Source organism: Pseudorasbora parva, chromosome 9, assembly GCF_024679245.1.
Source record: "Pseudorasbora parva isolate DD20220531a chromosome 9, ASM2467924v1, whole genome shotgun sequence".
In the NCBI taxonomy this organism is placed as follows: domain Eukaryota; kingdom Metazoa; phylum Chordata; class Actinopteri; order Cypriniformes; family Gobionidae; genus Pseudorasbora; species Pseudorasbora parva.
In genome coordinates this window covers 4,750,383-4,764,226 of record NC_090180.1, presented here as the reverse complement: position 1 = coordinate 4,764,226, position 13,844 = coordinate 4,750,383, and the positions used below count along the sequence as shown (strand labels likewise).

Sequence of the window (13,844 nt, the reverse complement as noted above, 5' to 3'; positions counted from 1 at the left end):
TAGTAAATGCAAAAATGCATATTATGTCAATAGTAAAGCTTCACTAAAAGGAATTATAAAAATATGATTATTATTAAAATCTTAAGAGTATTTCCCAATCACTCCCCATCTGTCACTTGTTTGTTCAAACACATAGCCACTCCTCAAACTCAAACAATTGCTGTGTTTGCCTGCTCAAATGAGAAGATCGATGTTTTGACACTTTTCAGGAAAGAAGTAATAGTTTAAATATCGAGCAAATTGCTCTCTTTAGCTTTAATGCTTTCTTATACTGGAGAAGAAATCCGCTGAAGAATAGCTTTAGATTGCATGCTGTACAAACAAAGCTGCAGTTTCACTTCTATTGGCTCACTGGGCCTGCTGTTGTTTATTAGAGGAGATCATGGCCCTGCTACAAGGACCACAGGGTTCGTCATGCCCAACACTTGAAGGTATGGCGGCACAGAGCCGGTGTGATTGGTTTGTGGAACAGCTGAAGCTTGCGTGTGGTTTTTACTAGTTTGCTAATACCACATCTGTATCTCTGGTGTTGTGGAAGCCAGAGAATGGTCACAATATCAGACGTGTGTATAACTAAGCTCACATTGGCAAAACTCTACTCATATAGAGCTGTTCAGTCATTATATAACGGCACTTTTTTTTTAAGTACTTAAAGAGACTTTAATTTTTTGTTCTACAACATGCAGCCAATTATGTGGATTAAAACTTTTAAAAAGTAGTGGCTACAGATTTCAAGGATGTGAATTAATGTGGTTTTCAAATCAGGCCATTTTAGTCCTTATTATACACCACCATTCAAAAATTTGGGGACAGTAACACAATTTCTAAAAGAAACTAATACTTTTAATAATTCTGCAAAAGTTGGTCAAAAGTGACTGACGTTGTTACAAAAGATTTTATTTAAAAGCAGTTTTTTCTACTTTCTATTTATCAAAAATATTAAGCAGGACAACCATTTTCAACACTGATAATAATAAAAAAGGTTTCTTGAACAGCAAATAAACAGTGATTTCTGAAGGATCATGTGACACTAAAGACTGGAGTAATGATGCTGAAAATACAGCTTTGCCACCACAAGAATAACTTACATTTTTGGATGTATTTAAATAGAAAACAACATTTTGCAATGTTACTTTACTTTATTTTTAAATAAAGAAAAAATAAATGCAGCCTTGATGAGTATCATAGACTTCTTTCAAAGCCAATTCATTTGACCAAACTCAAATTTTTGAATGGTATTGTATATTGTATATCTTATACTGCACTTTTCAAAGGGCACAAAATGAATGGATTCGCATTTGAGGTGTGTAATTTAAAGTCTCTTCAAGTAGTGTTAACCACATACTGTATTTTACCCATACATTGAAACCTCTATTTGAATAACCCAATTCTTCAGGGAACTTCAAATGCTTGAAATTAGTTTTAGGACAAGAAACTGAACAGCTCTACTGACAACATAACAGCAGATGAAACGTGCAGATATTTTTGGCTGGCTTGCCTGAAAAAATGCTCTTGTCTGAAAGAACTGCAGATAAACTCTGCTTCCTCTAACAAAGTGTGTGACATGTCATGATGCATGAACTATATAAGTGCATTGTTTTGCTAAAGGTTGTAGGGTGTTGTAAACTTGAGATTTTATGGAAAATGTTTACCAAACCTGACTCCATGAACATTTAATTTCTTGTAGCTTAATCAGATGTCTTTTCATCAAATTAGCTGTATATCTAAATCTTAAGTGTTTATGCTCTCTCAGGTATTTGTTGAGCTGAATGAGTTAGTGATGGATAAGAACCAGGAGATGCAGTGGAGAGAAACTGCTCGTTGGATAAAGTTTGAGGAGGATGTGGAAGAGGAGACTGAACGCTGGGGGAAACCTCACGTGGCTTCTCTCTCATTTCGCAGCCTGCTGGAGCTCCGCAGGACCATTTCACACGGTGAGAGAGAGACCGCGGTAGACTGAAATACAATTATTTTATTGTTGAATCAAATATACAGTAATATTTAAATTTGTATTACTTTATTAACATGGTTAAATTAGTTTATTAAAATAAAATATGCGAATATTTTGCCTATATTCTTTTTATTCCTTATATATTTCAAAAGGACCTATTACGCTTTTTTACATTTTCAAAATGTTTTGGTGTGTAATATTGCTGTTTGAACTTGAAAAAGTTTGCCACAGTTAAAAAGCACACAGTCCACTCTATATGAGTAAACACTGATTCTGAACTCACTGAAATGCTTAGATTTTGAGTTTCTTCTGGGAACGTGCACTTCACAATATTCCTCATTGAAATAATTCCCGCACAAGGCACACTTAAAGTAAAGGGGGCGAGGCCTAGTTAAGTTGCTTAAAGGGTTAGTTCACCCAAAAATGAAATTTATGTCATTAATGACTCCCCCTAATGTCGTTCCACACCTGTAAGACCTCCGTTCATCTTCACACACAGTTTAAGATATTTTATATTTAGTCTGAGAGCGTATGCAAGTGTATGCACACTATACTGTCCATGTCCAGAAAGGGAATAAAAACATCATCAGAGTAGTCCATATGAGACATCAGTGGGTTAATTAGAGTCTCTTGAAGCATCCAAAATACATTTTGGTCCAAAAATAACAAAAACTACGACAAAAACCCTTTATTCAGCATTGCCTTCTCTTCCGCATTCCTCCAAAAAGATTCAAGTGATTAATGAATCAGTGAATCAATCCATCGCCCAAATCTGATTGTTTGGGGGTCAAGTGACCAGGTCAGACATCTTCAGAGGTAGTGTGAACACTCAAATTTAGCCCAGATCTGATTTTTTTCAGATCAGATTTAGAGCACATACATATGTGGTCCTGAATCAGACCCAGATCTGATTTTCTTCAATGCGGCCGCAGTGTGAACAACCAAGGCGGATTTGATGCAACTTTTATGTCAATCTATGTTGACATTTGTCACAATAATGCGCCGGCGAGTTAGCCCTAGACACAACATTTATGCATTTGGCAGACGCTTTTTATTCAAAGCGACAACAGACACAGACAGTAACATTAAAAACTTGACTAGATATGGAGAACAGTGATGGAGCGAGTCAATGGAGGGAGAGTGAGGGTCTTAGACCTATTTAGTATTTGGGGAGATACTTCAATTCAAGCTAAACTAGAAGGATCCTTCCATAACCGCTCCGTTTTTGGAAAAAATAACACATGAAATGGAAGAAAACGGACTCAGAAAAACGTTGTTTCAGTGCCAAAGGAAGGTGACAAAACACCAAAATAACCAAGCGAAAATGGTTACTTCCTCTATAACTTCCCCAACTTTAGTGCAACAGCTTGCTGCGTCTGATGTCATTGATATTGTTCTTTTGTGCATACGGGTTAGTTTGCAATCTCAAACAGTTCACACTGGAATCAGATATAGGCCACATTTTAAAGATAATGTGAACAGCCAAACAAAAAATCGGATCTGAGCAAAAAATCAGAATTGAGCATAAAGACTTGCGGTGTGAACGGGGCCTTTGTGTTCCAGCATGATTGCAATAATATAAATATTTGGGGTTTTTTTGGACTTTCAGTCATGAAAACGCATTCTAGTAGACTTTAAAGGCAAAATCAAGACTTTGTAAAAGGGAATATTATGGCCTCTTTAATACAGAATAAAATATATTCTGAGCACTATATTATAGCCAGCTTGCTTTGACTAAAATGCTTTCGATGTAGTTATGTTTTGTGATGTGTTTTGGAAAAAGTGTCTTTTGGTGTGTCTGATGTAGTGATGATATAATGGTACAGGTGCAGTATTGTTGGACCTGGACCAGAAGACCCTTCCTGGTATTGCTCATCAGGTTGTGGAGCAAATGATTATCTCAGATCAGATCCGAGCAAAGGACAGATCCAACGTGCTCCGAGCCCTGCTCCTCAAACACAGGTTAGTTCACATAGGTTATCTGCATTGCATATCTCCAAAATTGATAAATAACACCCCCTTGAAGATACTCACCTATACTGGAACATCTTACTCATTTGGATCATGCAGCTCAATCTTCTGCTTTTTTGTTCTTCTGTTTGTCAGTCACCCGAGTGATGGCAAGGAGCATAGCTTGTTTAAAAGGAACATCTCTGCAACCAGCCTTGGCTCTCTCATATCTCATTACCATAGCAATAACCATATCGCCGCGCCCGAGCCTCCTGCCACAGACCCGCTCATTGGAGGACTACGTAACTTTGCGTCACGCAGTAGTGTAGACTTAGATAAGAATGAGGTACTGTGTTCATTACAGTCTTTGTGAGTCAAAGAAAGGTAAAATAGACAAATAATATACCTTTACCTCGTTGTTTCCACAGAGAGACACACCCCAGTTTTTTGGTTTGCACAAGACCAAATCTAAACATGAGCTGAAGTTGCTTGAGAAAATTCCAGAGGATGCAGAAGCGACCGTTGTCCTTGTGGGTCAGTTTACTGCCCGTTCTTAGCTCTGTGATATCTCAAGAGTAGTCATATGACATACTACATCTGTTAAAGCCTTGATGAAGATGATCTCGTTTTTCACAGGTAGCGTGGATTTCCTGGACCAGCCCACCATGGCCTTCGTGAGACTGCAGGAAGCAGTTCTGTTAGAGTCAGTTCTAGAAGTGCCGATTCCAGTACGGTTTATTTTTGTGCTCCTTGGCCCACCCAGTGCCAACGTTGACTACCACCAAATCGGCCGCTCCATATCAACACTTATGTCGGATAAAGTAAGCACACAACACATTATCAAGTCTCTTTAAATAAGGGATAATTCACCAAAATTGTATATTCTATCTTATTCTGTATACAGTATACACTATATTGCCAAAAGTCAATGTTTATGTATGTCATTGACACCCCTCCAAATCAGTGAATTGAGGTGTTCCAATTACTTCAATGGCCACAGGTGTATAAATCAAGCATTAGGCATTTGTGAAAGAATGGGTCTCTCTTAGGAGCTCAGTTAATTCAAGCGTAGTACCGTGATAGGTTGCCACCTGTGCAATAAGTGAGCAAATTTCCTCACTACTAAATATTCCACTGTCAACTGTTAGTGGGATTATAACAAAGTCGAAAGCAATTGGGAACAACAGCAACTCAGCCATGAATTGGTAGGCCACGTGAAATCTCCAGGAAGGGTCAGCGAATGCTGAGGCACACTGTGCACAGAAGTCACCAACTTTCAACAGGGTCAATAGCTACAGACCTCCAAACTTTGTGTGGCCTTCAGATTAAACAGGGAGATAATGGTGTAGGGTTGTTTTTCAGGGGTTGGGCTTGCCCCTTTAGTTCCAGTGAAAGGAACTCTTAAGGCTTCAGCATACCAATACATTTTGGACAATTTCATGCTCCCAACTTTGTGGGATCAGTTTGTGGACGGCCCTTTCCTGTTTCAACATGACTGCGCTCCAGTGCACAAAGCATCGGTCCATAAAGACATGGATGAGCGAGTTTGGTGTGGAGGAACTTGACTGGCCTGCACAGAGTTCTGAGCTCAACCCGATAGAACAGCTTTGGGATGAATTAGAGCGGAGACTGAGAGCCAGGCCTTCTCGTCCAACATCAGTGCCTGACCTCACAAATGCGATTCTAGAAGAATGGTCAGAAATTCCCATAAACACACTCCTACACCTTGAGGAAAGCCTTCCCAGAAGAGTTGAGGCTGTTATAGCTGCAAAGGGCCAACTCTATATTAAACCCTATGGATTAACAATGGGATGTCATTAATGTTCATGTGCATGTAAAGGCAGACGTCCCAAAAACTTTTGGCAATATAATGTATGTAAATCCTTAAAACAAGATTCATAAAGATTTTAAGACTATTCATAGAATATACAGTACCCTTTTGTGGTTTGGTGCATTTATTTGTTCAAAAATACAGTTAAAACAGTAATATTATAAATATGCTTAATATTTTTGCGGAGACTGAGATGCATATATATATATATATTAACATTGTAAATATCTTTATGGTCGTATTTGATAAATGTAATGCTTGTTTGCTCAATAAAAGCATTCATTTCTTTAAAAAAATCGTACTGACCCCAAACTTTTGAACAGTAGGGCATCTTTAATACAGGTCTATGTTATCTAACTGCTCTGTGAGACGTTTCTTCACTAAGTAAAATTGTTATTTCAATTGTCCCTTCCAGCACTTTCATGAGGCGGCCTATTTGGCAGATGAGCGCCAGGACCTGCTGACAGCCATCAACAGCTTCCTGGACTGCAGTATTGTGCTTCCTCCATCTGAGTTTGGAGGAGATGAGCTGTTGCATTCAATCGCTCGCTTCCAGAAAGAGATTCTTCAAAAGAGACATGAGCAAGAGGTCAAACTACAGGCCAAAGAACTTAAGAGCCCCGATGACATGGGTACACGGCTCTCGCTCAAGTGAACAGATCAGTTTCCTGTTTGTCCTAAAGAAATATACAGAATGACCATTTTATCTCCCTTTTATTTATTCTTAATGTTCTCAGCTCTTCATCCACCTTTGAAACCTGTAGACGATCCTCTTCAGAGGACGGGTCGGCTGTTTGGCGGGGTTATCCGAGATGTACGGCGCCGTTACCCTAAATATATCAGTGACTTTAAGGATGCCTTAAGTCCTCAATGCATGGCCACAGTCATATTCATTTACTTTGCTGCCCTTTCTCCTGCCATCACCTTTGGAGGACTATTGGGTTTGTAAAAGCGGTTATATTTACTATTTAAAGAATTGTTTTTAAACTAGGTACCTTTGCCTGATCAAATATATATTTCTGTCTTCCCCAGGTGAAAAGACGGATGGTTTGATAGGTGTGTCAGAGCTGATAATTTCCACTGCTGTGCAGGGAATGGTGTTCTGCCTGCTTGGGGCTCAACCTCTGCTGGTGGTGGGCTTCTCTGGACCCCTTCTAGTATTTGAAGAGTCCTACTATTCAGTTAGTATTTCTAATAAATTAATACCAATACTACTAATTCACTAAGAATAAAACGAGCCTGCTGATAGTGCTTTTTATTTAATGAATTACATTCAAAGAGCACTGAATTATGAATAAAGTGCAACTAATAATTGAGCCTAATTCGTTATAAAGGTGTATTGGTAACACTTTACAATAAGGTCTCATTCATTAACGTTTGATGTATTAACTAACATGAACTAACAATGAGCAATACATTTGTTACAGTATTTATTAATCTTTGTTAATATTATGCCGTGTTCCTGGCAACCCTTAAATGTGCATGAAAGGGCTTTAAAACCTGTGGAAGTGTGTATTAGATCGATGTACTCCCAGTTAGTCCTATGCACTCACATAGCCCGCGAAAAAACAATGGCAGCCCCTACGGATGCGGTGTTAATGGAAATCGTACACAGTATTTTACAAATAACGTAAAATAAAAGGTATAAAAGCTTCTCTTGGCTTATGTGCCATTTTTTATCCTCTGTTTCCCTCAAATAAGCAAGGAGTAAGCACCTTTGAAATAGAAATGATTGTAAATGAGCTTAAGCCTGTACGGTCTGCCATATTTACATCTAGCTACCACAATTTCTCACGCTCAGGCAGTTTGACGTGACTTTGCCTGGAACGCTACGAAGTCGTGGTGAAGTAGTAATTTACAGGCTCAAAAACCTCATTTATTATGCTAGTTCACAGTGCATTAACTAATGTTAACAAATATATTCTTATCAAATTATCAATTATCAAATGATAATTATGTATCCGTTATATTTGAAATTAACATTAACTAAGATTAATACATTCTGTAGAAGGATTTTTTTTTTCTTAGTTCATGTTAATTAAAGTAGAAAAGTAGTAGTGTAAAGTGTTAATGGTGTATTTAGGCTAAAAATGACTGATTAAATCATTCTCACTGTGCTGTTGCAATGCTTTTGTAGCTTTTGGACCTCTACAGGAAGCTACATTTGGCAATTTATTGGTTTAATAAAATACCTCACTCACCTCTTGAGTTAGGTATTTTAGGTATTTTCAATTCTAACCATCCCTACAAACCATGAAAATGTTGATTCTTGTTTTAATAATAATAGTAATGCGTTCAATTTGCATAGCGCTATTCAAGGCACTCAAAGCGCTTTACATAGAAGGGGGGAATCTCCTCAACCACCACCAATGTGCAGCATCCACCTGGATGATGCGACAGCAGCCATATTGCGCCAGAACGCCCACCACACACCAGCTGATTGGTGGAGAGGAGACCGAGTGGTGAAGCCAATCAGGATATGGGGATTATTAGGAGGCCATGATGGACCGAGGCCTATGGGCAAATTTGGCCAGGATGCCGGGGTTACACCCTTACTCTTTTTCCGAAAGACATCCTGGGATTTTTAATGACCACAGAGAGTCAGGACCTCGGTTTAACGTCTCATCCGAAAGACGGTGCTCTTTGTCAGTATAGTGTCCCCATCACTATACTGGGGTTTTAGGACCCACACAGACCACAGGGTGAGCGCCCCCTGCTGGCCTCACTAACACCTCTACCAGCAGCTACCTGGTTTTCCCAGTTGGTCTCCCATCCAGGTACTGACCAGGCTCGGCCCTGCTTAGCTTCAGTGGGAAACCAGTCTTGGGCTACAGGGTGAAATGCCTGCTGACAAGCTCTGTCTTTTATTACAAGCTCTGTCATGTTCTCTTTTCGCCAGCAGACTCACCACTGTTTAGCATTTTTTTTAAACGGATGATTCCCTGGAGGTTTGACATTTAGCTGCTTCATGTTAAACTTGCTGGCTCGTTGTGATAACTATCCCACATCAAACCCGCATTAAAGTAGCCGGAGCAACTTTATGAGACATACATGGGCGAGTGATGCATGTATGCAATTTCCTGAAAAAAACATTCAAACAGGTCTAAAATATAAACTCTTACATAGTGAATCAGGGTAAGACAAAAACATATTTTGGATGAAGGATAAATTATAAAAAAACATGATGATGTGTGACGCCTAGCCTAGTATGGTGTTTTATACTCCATACTTATATACATACTTATACTTATACATACTATATTGAATTTGTGCTCTGCATTTCACACATTCAAGTGCACACACACACACAGCAGTGAGTATTGAACACCCGGAGCAGTGGGCAGTCATTTTTGCTGTGGCGCCCTAGGAAAGATTGGGGATGAGGTGCCCAGTCTTCCAACGAGTTCGCTCTTTTGTAACGTAATGCTGTCGGGTAGCATATCGACCACAAGCAAACACCCTTCTGAGACTGAAAATGACAAATGGAGACACCCTATGGTCTCGAAATGCATCTAAATAACAGCAAAGCAACCGTGCAGTGCTCTGCAGTGGTCAAAAAGGATTATAAACAGTGAATTTTAAAGTGATATATTCTTGAAAACACAGAGATGTGGATTCGGACAGCTATTACATCACAACACAACCTTGGTGTTTGTCAAAAGCAGTAGGTAACTCGGCCGGGATTTTTACGCGGGTGGTGGGAAACGGACGGCAATAAAATAACTGACCAGTCCCTGTAACTTAAATGATGGCAATACCTTCCGACCCCACGAGAAACAATTCTCGTACGAATAGGGCTTTCAGCAACTCCTTCACCACTTATGGAGCGAGCTGGAAAATCAAACTTTTCCCGAATTCCCCCTGTTGAGGAGGAGGGTCACAACATCATGGCCACCAACAAACCCCAGCAAAGACTGTTATTGCTCTGGCTTTAACTTCTGGATATTTGGCAGCGGTGCCACAACGGAATAAATAGTTTCGTTCGCATCTTTCTCCGCCGCCATGATTACTGAACTACAACTCAAATTAGCACACGACATTAAGGTCATCGTTCTCAGCCACTCCCTCTGTTCGCTGATTGGACCAGAAAAAATTTGTTTGGAGAAAATTTAAGACTACACGGCAGTCCCAGACGGAGTACTGAAGGAAAATGACAATTGACCAGAAGTACATAGGAGGGCAGAGCCAGGCTAACTCCAACCTGCAACCTTCCAGTTATAAGTCAGACTCTCTATCGTTTAGGCCACAACTGCCCATGTATTGACTCATTATTTCAATTTTGTTAATTCTGAACAAAAAAAAAGTTATATAGTGTACCTTGAATAAGTTTTAATGCTGAATTGCTGCATGCGAAAGTGGTGCAACTGTTTAGTGATTTTACCCTACAAACAAACTCAGTTGTAAAACTAAATGTGACCATGGATCAATGTGTGTGCAGTTCTGCAGATCCAATGAAATCGAGTTTCTGACAGGACGTGCGTGGATTGGAATTTGGTTAATCATCATTGTAGTTCTCACGGTGGCCTTTGAAGGGAGCTTCCTGGTGCGATTTGTGACACGCTTCACCCAAGAGATCTTCTCCATCCTTATCTCTCTCATCTTCATCTACGAGACCTTCTTCAAGCTGGGCAAAGTATTGAGCTGCTATTTGTTATTTAAGCTAACATTCAAAAGTCTGGATGTTCAAAATGTTCACCAAGGCTGCATTAATTTGAAAAACAAAATACAGTAATATTGTGAAATGTATTAAACATTTGTACAATTGCTTTGGTCAACTGAATGCATCTAAAATTATTAATTGATTAAAAATCAAATGACCCCAGACTTTTGAACAGTAATGTATGTTTATGAGAGAGGTTAAATGGGATAAGCAGATATTCAGACAGTCTTTGTCTACTGTGCAGATCTTTATGGATCATCCTCTCAAGAGCTGCTATGGGCGAGAAGAAAATGACACTGCTTTACCAACACCCACCAGTGACCCTGCAATCCCTGTTCAAACCCTGAACCAGCCAAACACAGCTCTCCTCTCTCTGGTGCTCACATCAGGCACCTTCTTCATTGCCTTTTATCTGCGTAAATTCAAGAACAGCGCTTTTTTCCCTGGCACGGTAAGCTAGTATCCCAATGTACGTTCTAACATAGGGTGGCACGTGCTTGATTCTGAAGTGCGATTGACCATAGTTATATTGAATCTTATTTTTCACACAGCTCCGAAGGGCTATTGGGGATTTTGGAGTTCCTATTGCAATCTTCACCATGGTTCTGTTGGACTACGCCATTAAGGACACGTACACACAGGTGACGCATGAAGACATTTTTATATAATTTGATTAATATATCTAGTTTATTATTAGCGATGTCCACTCAAACACCCACATTCATTGTGCATTAAGCAAGATTTTAGAAACATTTCAAAATGATTAAAGACTTGCATTATTTTACTTTTTAGACTTTTTGAAGGACATGAAATTGTAGTAAAATAAATTAAAATGAAAAATGTCATTAAAACTGTTTATTTTGAACATACACATAATTTGAGACCAATTATCCAAAGATTTAAAGCACTAATTTAGTCTTTTAAAAAAAGTTTATTTTTACTTTTTCTATGCTATTTAATAGACTTTTGATAAGGGAAAGTGAAGACATTTTAATACTTTTTAAACATCCACCCTCTATTTATTAAAGTCCAATGATATTAACATCTGATACCATCATCTGAGTAATTATTATAAATATGCAGTCACATTTACTTTTGTTCAGTGAATTTTTTTCACGGGTGATGTTCAGATATTTTGATAGGAATCCACATTATGAGGAATTTTGCATGAGGGTGAAAGATTTCCCCACACAGGTTCGCCGTAATAACCAAAGGGGAAAGTGACTTCTTTGTGTGCTGTGCTTCATATATCACTACACTATTGACAATAGACATTGAATATTTTTTTACCCGTAAAATTTCACCATTGTGACCATGCTTTAAGGGGTTATAAGTTACCCTGAGCTTGTTCATTGATTAGAGACTTGAATATATTTACATCTCATTATAGCAAATGGCCCCATATCCCCAGAAGTCCCCTGACACAAAAAAATGTAAGATAATTTTAAAAACTTCTTTTATCCCCATATAGAAACTAAGTGTGCCTGATGGCTTTTCTGTGACCAGCCCGGAAAAGCGCGGGTGGTTCATACACCCGCTGGGCTCTGATGGCCAGTTCCCCATCTGGATGATGGTTGCCAGCATTTTACCAGCTCTGCTTGTCTATATTCTCATTTTCATGGAGACTCAGATCACCACGTGAGTCACATGCATTCACTAACCTGTTCTGACCATGCCTACTAAAACCTCCAGTATATTATTCCTCTGTTTTTGTTGATTTATTTTCCTTTACAGTCTTATTGTGAGTAAGAAGGACCGGATGCTGGTCAAGGGTTCAGGGTTTCACTTGGACCTGCTAATCATCGTGGTCGCGGGTGGGATTTCAGCGCTGTTTGGGCTGCCATGGTTGACTGGTGCTACTGTTCGCTCTGTAACTCATGCAAATAGTCTTACGGTGATGAGCAAAGCCGTTGCACCTGGTGACAAACCTCGGATTCAGGAAGTAAAAGAGCAGAGAGTAACAGGATTTCTGGTGGCTTTACTTGTAGGTAAGTGGCATAATTTCATGGATTCATTCACTATATTGCCAAAAGTATTGGGACACCCCTCCAAATCATTGAATTTAGGTGTTTAACCACCTCATGGCTACAGGTCATGTCACAGAGCGGGGTCAGCGCATGCTGAAGGTTACAGTGCGCAGTAGTCGCCAACTTTCTGTAGAGTTGTAAGGCCGCCCAAATCGTCCCAATGGAGGCTAACGATCGGCGGGTGAAGTTCGCTGCGCGTTCGTCTTTTCAGCGGGGAAAAGGGGATTTTATTCCAATTCCTCATTAATCTGACTCCATTTAATGATAATTTAGAATTTGGGTTAGACTGCCATTTGGTTATTTGGTCATTCATTTTTAATAGTTTACGTACACATTTAATTATTCCGTTTAACCCTTTGTTGAAATTATACCCAACCTGAATAATTCCAGAGCAAGTCAGAATCAATCAAAGCGTAACAATTTATTTTACAGTCAGGTAAATGTATAAAGCCAATTACATAGTCAATTCAAAGGTAATCTATATATAACATCAAATACTCTGAAGTAAAGAATGAAATGTATACCTGACTTCTGAAAATTACATAATGCTGGCTATCTTGAGACATCCAGCATTACGGGCTGACCGGTTTAAAGTGTCAAGCCCTGAGCTCTTTGCAACATTTCCTTAAATACCCAGAAACAAATGCACAAACTCTTTCAAATGTAAACACGAGTGCACAATGGGAATTTGCATTGATCAAGACTTGTATTGATGTAAAGGCCAAATGGCTGAAAGCCACACCCACCATACACCAAGGAAAGATATCTTTAAACCCTTAAAACATTCATGATGTTCTAGTTTACTTCTGTGGAGTTGAGATATTTGTACCAGTCACACTGAGACATTTCAAACGATATCAAACACATATGATACTCGATCGTGTGGATTGACATTGTAATATAGAGATTCTGGATGCATTTTCAGTGATCTCAGCATGAGAGAGGGAATGAATTGGGGGAGAGGGAGTCAATAGGGAAAGATGTAGATTAGCTGATAGTGAGGTGAGACTTGCGTCTCCAGTGGTGTGTGAGGGACAGTTCAGATGTTAATTTCCTTATTTTCTCAGAGAGTCTTTGTTCTTCATTCAGACATTTCGGCATATACTAGTTTTTTCAGTCTTACAGAGTCAATAGCTACAGATTCAGCTCAAGAACAGCTCAGGAGCTTCATGGAATGGGTTTCCATGGCCGAGCAGTTCATCCAAACCGTACATCACCAAGTGCAATGCAAAGCGTGAGATGCAGTGTAGTAAAGCAGCCGCCACTGGACTCTAGAGCAATGGTGATGTGTTCTCCGGAGTGAGTCAATCACACTTCTCTGTCTGGCAATACCATGGACGAGTCTGGATTTGGCGGTTACCAGAAGAACAGTACTTACCTGACTGCATTGTGCCAAGCGTAAAGTTTGGTAGAGAGGGGATTATA

The 13,844-nt window shown here is 39.4% G+C and overlaps 1 protein-coding gene across 3 annotated transcripts in view; it reads left to right on the top strand.

The window, feature by feature from the left end:
* Positions 1 to 13,844, top strand: part of slc4a2a (solute carrier family 4 member 2a) — a 48,637-nt gene that overhangs the window by 30,678 nt on the left and 4,115 nt on the right. For 2 of the 3 annotated variants that reach the window (XM_067453565.1, XM_067453564.1), the window contains 14 exons: positions 375 to 431; positions 1,754 to 1,934; positions 3,778 to 3,913; positions 4,058 to 4,247; positions 4,330 to 4,435; positions 4,538 to 4,722; positions 6,148 to 6,364; positions 6,470 to 6,673; positions 6,765 to 6,913; positions 10,171 to 10,365; positions 10,637 to 10,843; positions 10,944 to 11,033; positions 11,864 to 12,030; positions 12,127 to 12,380. In XM_067453565.1, the coding sequence (XP_067309666.1) occupies positions 375 to 431; positions 1,754 to 1,934; positions 3,778 to 3,913; positions 4,058 to 4,247; positions 4,330 to 4,435; positions 4,538 to 4,722; positions 6,148 to 6,364; positions 6,470 to 6,673; positions 6,765 to 6,913; positions 10,171 to 10,365; positions 10,637 to 10,843; positions 10,944 to 11,033; positions 11,864 to 12,030; positions 12,127 to 12,380 (2,338 nt within the window). The remainder of the gene's footprint in view (positions 1 to 374; positions 432 to 1,753; positions 1,935 to 3,777; positions 3,914 to 4,057; positions 4,248 to 4,329; positions 4,436 to 4,537; positions 4,723 to 6,147; positions 6,365 to 6,469; positions 6,674 to 6,764; positions 6,914 to 10,170; positions 10,366 to 10,636; positions 10,844 to 10,943; positions 11,034 to 11,863; positions 12,031 to 12,126; positions 12,381 to 13,844) is intronic. The other variant, XM_067453568.1, reaches the window with a different exon arrangement.